Raw genomic sequence first — 8,415 nt, 5'->3', positions numbered from 1 at the left:
TTCATCACACAGAATATCTGAAAGAAATGTATTCAAATTGAGACTTAAAATTAACAACTTTTACTGCTTCACAACGGACATATTTATGTAGTTTTGTTTCCTGCCAATATGTGGCATGAAGAATGCAGTAACTATTGAAGCCACTGCTTTGATTCATGTTTAAGCACCAACCGTACTTAACCACCATTGCTTTTGAACCATCAGTGCAAATGTCAACACAGTGCAAAAGGCAGATAACATCTTAGTGTAATAAAAAAGAGTTTCAAAATCACAGACCCCCTGAATAGGCCTCAGGGACCTGCAGACTACTAGTGGCCTATAATGACCCAAGGTCTGACTGAGAGCTAATATTCCCTGATCCTTTGATCATTTCTTCCTTAATGTACAGTGTTGTGACTAAAGAAATACTAAATAGAGATGAGAAAGATACAGCCTCTTTCCTGATTTCTTTGGTTTACTAGGAGAGAGTTCACAAATGATTGTGAAACAAGAATTGAAACCCTGAGAAGGGGGTACTTCTTAGGAAGAATAATTATTTCCAGCAAGGGACTTGAGAAGGTTTTGTCTAGATACCAGAATGTTCTAGACAATTCTTTTTCTGAGGCTAAATAACTCCACATTAAAATAGACAGCAGGGCCTGGAGATGGATTAGCTATGTAGCAATTTGCGAAAAACACATACCAATTTAGACTCAACAAAAATACAGATACATTTCAGAAGTAAATTGAAAAATAAAGCCATAGGGGAGACAGGAGAACACAGAGTTGTACAGAATTTTATAGAATTTAGGGAGTTGGAAGGTGCAATACTTAGGGGCCCCATAATAAATTACCACAAACTGAGTGACTTTATACAACAGAAATTTATTTTCTCACAGGTCTCACAGGCTAGAAATATAAGACCAAAGTGTGAGCAGGGAACCAAACCAATCTTCTAAGGCTTCTCACCTTGGCTTGTGATGCCCATCTTCTCCTCCTGGATTCACAAGGTCTTCCCTCTTTGCAAGTCTGTATCCTAATCTCTTCTGATAAGGAAACCAGTCAAATTGGATGGATCAAGACCCATCCTAACGATCTCATTTTACGGTAATTACCTCTTGAGAGGTCCTACTTCCAAATACAGTTACATTCTGAGGTACTTGGAGTTAGGACTTCAACATATGAATTTAAGTGGGACACAATTCAGCCTATATCAGAAGGGAACTTGTCTGATCTTAACAGGAATAAAAGAAATCAAAAAGAAAAAAACAGATATTAAGAATAAAGATGAAACATTTCAATATGTGACAAAATTTTTTAAATATAAACAAAAATTTGGGATATATATGCAAACTTACTATCTTTATAAACAGTTCATACAAGTTAATAAAGAAATAGTATTATTCCAATAAGTAAACAGGTAAAAATATTAACAGACATTTCACGAAGAAAGTAGCTACTGAACAAACTTATAGAAATCTATTACCTTCATTTGTAATTGATAATATTAAAGCAAGATACCCTTTTATTTTACCTTTCAAATTAGAAAAAGATGTAAGTGATAACACTGCATATTGTAGAGAGGGCATGTGCTCATCAACTGTGATGCTTAAAACTGGCAATAAAACCCTTTCAAAAGCAATGTAGAAATATGCATCCGAACCTATAAATGTGGGATATTTTTAACCCATAACCCCAATTTTGGATATTTAGTTTTACAGAAACAAAGCAAAGTAACAAGTCGTCATTGAGGAACCACTTAAAATGCAGATATAACTATCCAATAAAGAAATGGTGCCTCGCCTCCACCTTATCAACTACTGTGCAGCCACTGAAAGTGGAAATAATGAAGGCTGGAAAGCAATGTGGGAAGTGCTCAGGATCATACTAAAAGCATAATATAAAGTAGTGTATATACTATGATTACAATTATAGGAAGGGACTTGTTATGAAATAACTGCAAAAAAAATTTTGTTGGTTATAAAGGATTATAAACTTTCCTCCTCTTGTTTTGTGTTTTCCATAAGATGTTTGCATTGTTTTTAATAAAAATTTTCAATTTGAAAATAAAATTGTTAAAAAATAAAATTAAAAATTAAGCAATCCTCAAAATCTGTGTTTAACTGCACAGTTTCCAAGGTAGGCATTCTACTGTCCCTGAGATTGCAAGGTCCTGATAAAGGATTATCCAAGACAGTGGGTACCAAATCTTCCCAGTCTGTTTTGTTTCCCTTCTTAAGTCCTGGCAATGCATGTTAACAACTTCAGGAAAATGGTACTGATATTTATTATTGCTATGTTTTTGCATTATAACAAAGAAATCAAAATCCTGAAAACCTGATGAATGGGCAGGAATTATCTTTTTAAAAATTACTCTCGTAAATTTGACAAAATCTTAGAAACCATTAATCCAATGTTTTCTCTTTCATATCCACAAACCACTTTCATAGTAATGTATAACCTTTTAAATCCCATAGGATTTTTAATAATTATCTCATTTTCTCATTGTGAAATTTTGTAATTAATTTGGGCATCTACAAGCCAAGGTGAGAAAAGAAAATGTATGTGTAGAAATGTAGCTTTAAAGATAAGGCATTTTATTTTAGATTGCTATATTATTTAAGGTAGCATTATAAAATTCATCTTCTTGCAATCTTTTTTAAAAGCTGTTTTAAGTTTATGTATTTTTTGGAGACAGAGAGTGGGAGAGGGGCAGAGAGAGAGAGAGAGAGAGGGAGAGGGAGAAACAGAGAATCCTAAGCAGGCTCTGCACTGTCAGCATGGAGCCTGATACAGGGCTCAAACTCACGAACCCATGAAATCACGACCTGAGCTGAAGCCAAGAGTCACATGCTTAGCCAAGTGAGTCACCTGGCTCTTCCTATAATCTTTATAATATTTGTAATCAAAATATATACTGGCAATGCTTATTTCCCATTTAATAAGTGATGCCCACTGTTTATTTACTTTAATTGTGTAAAAGAAAAGAGTTTATTTTGAAGATCAAATTTATTTTAAAACATTAAAATGAGGCATGATATAGCATCAAAAATACACAAAAAGAGCTTTATGATACTTAGAATTCTTTCATTTTGCATCTAGAAAAGGCAAGTGATTTTTTTTAAGTACTGTGTTTTGTTTCTAAATGGCAAAATTTTCAAAGTACTAATTTTAAATACTTCTTATATAATTAGCAGGGTGGGGAGTTTTTCTTCACAAAAATGAAACGCCAAGTTAGAGAAAACTGCCACTATAATTTATCTTTTTAAACATTTTTTAAGGTACTAGAGACATCTTGGTGGATTACATTAAAAAAAACCCAAAATGATTATATCTTAAATGTGATAAAAATCACCTTCAGACAAATTTACAGAAGTATCATGCACTTCAGTAACTTATAAACCTTATGCTGCAGTCTCAAAGCAACCCTTATGAGTATAAATTAAACAACTTATGACTAAGAATAAGAGCAATTTAAATTGCATTGTAGTTAAAACCATAACACAACTAAAGGTGGTTGACTGAGTGATTGACTCATGAGTATATACATTGGTCTCCACTAACATGTGGTACCAACTGGGAAACTCTCAAACTCGTATTTTAAAAAATTAATAACCTTTTAGATTGATTTTAAAAAAAGAAACATGGAAAGAAAGATCGTTACCACCTTGGGTGATGATACCAATCCCCCGAAAGAACTCTGAGACACCCAAAGACTGAGAATCTGCTTGTGGCAAAGCCCTGTTTGATGGAACATGGTAGAAGACCAGATTTGTCCCAGGGCACACAATAAACAATTAATGTGACTTCAGTTCTTTTTAGACATCATTCATAAGACACTTTACCTTCCCATTTCTAACAGCTTCTTTCATTTGGCTTAACGCATTTGAAATAAAAATATATTGGACACGATTGAGTAAGACAGTTGTCTTAAGTGGTAGTAAATTTGCTTTTAACAATCACAAAATACATGTCATTTTTAAGTTTTTAAAGTACACAGAACTCTGAAGACACCAGATACTATTTTGCTTATTTCCCTGTTTTATTTCAAGTCTATAAATCTAAGCTTCTCAATGTATTGTGAATTCCATTAAGTCAAGGGTCTTCAGCAAATTTAATACAGAAACACTTACAGTACCAAAATTTTTAAAGAGTAAGCCTAAGAAGCAATTTGAGAGTTGCTTCCTTTCCTTTATCTGTAACTGAGGAAAAAACTAATAATAGCAAAGAAGTTAAAAAACAGATATAGGACTTGGATAATTTTCTAATTAATCATAATCACCTAAATGTCTTTCGCTAAACAAAATTGTTTTTGGTTCTGTTAAAATGTTCCCTTCTCCAAGTTGCCCCACCTAATTCTTTGAGCATTGCTTCTAAGCCCAATGTTCCTGTTAAAACAGTAAGACAAGGTGTTGCTGGCCTAGAGCTATTATTAACCTCAAAGAAGTATTAATTTTGATAACAATCACCTAGAATAATCCTTACCTTGCCTCTATATTATCACAGTAATACCTATGTCTTAGGATGAGTTCACTGGGGACAAAGCCTAATAAGATTTGGATATGATATATTGAAGGAATGTTCTCAGCAGAAAGGGAGGAAGGGAGACAGGATAATAGAGGGAAAAGCTAAACACAGATTTGGTCTCAACTGGAGTCTGGCCAAGCCTAATCCCTTCTGCAGCTCTTGAGCATGAACTACACCAAAAAATGTGGCCCACCTTAAGACAAGGGCCCAGCCTTTTTATTTCCACCCCAGTTGGTCACTGGTATGGGGAAGGGGAGACATAACATCCAGGGCTTCCTTTCAGTTGAGGGCAATTCCCTGGGGAAGTGGATTGTTGGGAACTGCTATTCTGGGAACACTCACAGAATCTGGGAGATGCCTGCACTGGCCCATTAAAAAAGATCTGGGTAGGATATCAATAGTATCCACCACATCTTGGCATCACATCTTCTTTCTTGGCTACCACCTAGAAACTATGAAGAAGGAAAAAAATGAAATAACAGAAATGTACCAGTTTTACATAAGCATAGTAAATAAAGGAAAAACCACCTATGTTTGGAGCTTTGCAGTTGTGAAAGGCATAGACGACAAAAAAAAAATGTATTTTCTTACAGGATATAGTTGCCATGAGCTTTATTTTCATTCAACACTCCAAGGATCCTAGGAAGAATGTCCTCAGCTAAATCTGACACTTTTCCATTCAACATTTTTTCAATCCCAATTAGGAAGATTACTAAATATGCTGTCCCATAGGTACAGGAAAGACCTTTTACTCTTGGAATCCTAGACAAAACTAGAAGACTGTATGTATTTTCTATTATGGAAATTTCATATCTTTACTGGTTTAATATAAACTATAGTAACATATAACAAAGAAAAAAATCAATATTTTATTTAGCTCTGAGGTATAATATAAAATATATAAAGTTTGAAAAATGTTTAACACAAAATACCATTTGCAAAGCACAAAAGTTAATGAAATATTCTAAAATGGTAGCAAAAATGTATAAAGTTCTTTTCTTTTCTTTTTAAAAAAATTTTTTTTAATGTTTATTTATTTTTGCGACAGAGAGAAACACAGCATGAGCAGGGAAGGGGCAGAGAGAGAGGGAGACACAGAATGTGAAGCAGGCTCCAGGCTCTGAGCTGTCAGCACAGAGCCCGACGCAGGGCTCGAACTAACGAACTGTGAGATCATGACCTGAGCCGAAGTCGGACGCTTAACCGACTAAGCCACCCAGGTGCCCCTATAAAGTTCTTTTCTTACATTAACTGTTTTAAATCCCCAAAAGTAGAAATTAAGAAATAATCTTTAAAGAGCTACCATTTAATGGTCATTTTGTTTTCATGTCTAGAAAACAAAAAATGTGTGATATTAATGAGTTTTAGCGTATAATGTATTTAAGTGTTTTTTAGAACCTATGAAACTACCCTTAAGCTATGACAATTCGTATTCCTGTATGACTTGACAAAAACAGAGTGAAGAGAATCCAGATAGGCATAACTCCATGAGACAAAACCTAGCTGGTAAAAAAAAAAAATACTTTGTTTTATGGTCTGTGAAGAGATGAGGGAAATTACTGGCCTGTACCCCCATTCTTATTAAGGGGATGCATGAGGTGTTGTGGATATTACCAGTATTTAACTCACTTATAAAATAAAAATCAAATACAGATTCATCACCACCTATTTTGTATAGAAAGTGTAATTGAAATGCTTTGATAAGAAAAAGGATGTCAATCATTGTAAGCAATGATAGCAAGAGATGCCTTGAAGGGAAATGAAACGTACCTGGTGAGGCTTGGATATGTGTTTCCAGGTAGACAGCCATTGCTTTTTCCTGGTTCTTCCCATAGACATACCCTCTAAAACTCAGAATGAAGCTAATGGGCAAGATAGAAGTCAGTCATTGATATCTTATTTAGCATTAAAGCATCAGAGGCAGAAATTAGAAGGTTATAACAAAATAGCAACCCTGCATATCCTCTAACTTTAAAAAACTCACCATCCCACTAAATAAATTCACGTTATTGAAAAACAACAAATGAAAATTTAAGACAGAAAGCAAAGAGTATATACTTTAGAAAAATCTTTAATGTGTTGTTTGGAACAATTCTATGAAACTTAAATATGTAATTATATTTTCTATTAACCCATTTCATTGTTAAATTCTTCATTCGGGGCTCAAAGGTTCTAGGATTATGAGTGATGCCAAAAATTCTAAGAAAATCTTACCAAGTCATAGCCAGTTATAAAATTTCATGTTTCTATTTTTTTTTTAAAATGTCTTCAGCATTTGGACAACGGAAGGAATGCTACATAGTGATGACCTTTTTATTTTTATTTGTATTTTGTTGGCAGTTCAGTTGGGTTCAACATTTATTGAGCACCTACTATGTACCAGGCACTGTACTAGATGCTGGAGACACAAAGATGAATAAGACATGGTCCCTGTCCCCAAGGAGCTTACGGTCTCTTGGAGGCAAACAGGTAGTGCAAAGACATAGAGTTTATTCTAAAGTGGACGAAAATGTCAGTAATGTAATAATACTGGGCCTTTAAATACAATGGCATGTCATTGTTTATAATGTCAAGGCAGATAATCAAGATGAAGACCATTTTCATGTGATAAAACAGTAAAATCATTAAGACCTAACTTTTAAAGATTCACATGATAAAGGCAGTTAAAACTAAAAATTTACACCACAGTTTTTCAAGTATTTCATACTTAGAAATATTATTGCCCACATTTGTGCTATAGTCAAAGCCATTATTCCAGGTTACTGAATCATTCACATCTCAGCATGCTAGGATTCAGTTTCTCACTGAGTTTATGAATCAGAACGGCTAATTCCTCAGTTGCTTGGCTCTTGTCCTCTAAAAGTTCATAACGAAGGCTGGAGATATCTTGTTTGATTTCTTTTAATTCACCTATAGTATTTGTATTAAAAAAAAACATATCATGGGTAATTTGCTCTTTGGATTTAGAAAAGAACAAAGAATGAATTCATACAATATGAACACATTTGCTTCATAAAGTCCAAGGTACTTTTTTCAATTTTTTTCCTTCAAGATAATTAAGAAATATTAATCTTTAAAAATATACTGATCTTTGACACAAGCTATAAAAATAGTCCAGCTATGTTTTCAGTAGTAGAACTCAAAGTGTTGTTCTGGGGCTCAATCACCTCTTAACACAGGGTGATTTTTCTGTTAACTGATCTGCAATCGGGGTATCTCCATCCTGTCTATAGAGGGTCCCTTTGGTTCCCTCAGACCCATAAGGGTTGAAACCTACGTGGATTATCCCCCTTTGCTAGGATGGAAGAGAACCCTAGCAAAATGCAACTTAATTAAAGCTTAGTCAATCTATTTAACAGGCAAATACTCATATGAAACAACTAAATTTTATGTCAAGTTTGAGGAGTTGGGAAGAACATAAAGTGATTATTAAGGAAGGCAGTGGTAATGAACTTGGAGCCAAGGAAGGGTTTGTAAGACACAGAGAACCAATGTATAAGGAAGTAGCAAGCAACGGTGAAATTAAGTTTAGATGTGAAACCACTAGCAATGTGTACATACATAAGAAACTCCATAGGAGACTTTTGGCTATTAAAACACAACTATACCCATAATTAAGCTTGGCAGTATTTTGATCATATGTAGACTGCAATTAAAAACTGGATTCTCTTGCAAATGATTATCATGTAGGTAAGCCATTGACGTCGAAAGGTGAACTTTGGGGCAGAAATTTATCTTGAATCTATAAGAAGTGATTCTTCAAATCATTGGTATTTCAACAGCTTTTTATAATAGAATCACATGTAAAACATACCTTTAATGATATTCCCTGCTACCTTTATCATGGTTTAAAGTATAATTTCTATGTTCTTATATATATGAAAGTCAGAACCTCTTTATCTTAAGGAA

At 34.1% G+C, this 8,415-nt stretch overlaps 1 protein-coding gene across 2 annotated transcripts in view; it reads right to left on the bottom strand.

Moving 5' to 3' along the window:
- Positions 1-6,561: 6,561 nt before the first annotated feature.
- The window catches only part of TRPC3 (transient receptor potential cation channel subfamily C member 3), a 72,155-nt gene continuing 70,301 nt past the window's right edge, over positions 6,562-8,415 (bottom strand). For both annotated transcript variants that reach the window (XM_027063825.2, XM_027063834.2), the window contains one exon: positions 6,562-7,416. In XM_027063825.2, coding sequence (XP_026919626.1) covers positions 7,274-7,416 — 143 coding nt within the window. In that variant the 3' untranslated portion in view covers positions 6,562-7,273. The remainder of the gene's footprint in view (positions 7,417-8,415) is intronic.

Source organism: Acinonyx jubatus, chromosome B1 (assembly GCF_027475565.1).
Source record: "Acinonyx jubatus isolate Ajub_Pintada_27869175 chromosome B1, VMU_Ajub_asm_v1.0, whole genome shotgun sequence".
NCBI classification, from domain to species: Eukaryota; Metazoa; Chordata; class Mammalia; order Carnivora; family Felidae; genus Acinonyx; species Acinonyx jubatus.
This window is presented reverse-complemented; position numbering and strand designations above follow the sequence as displayed.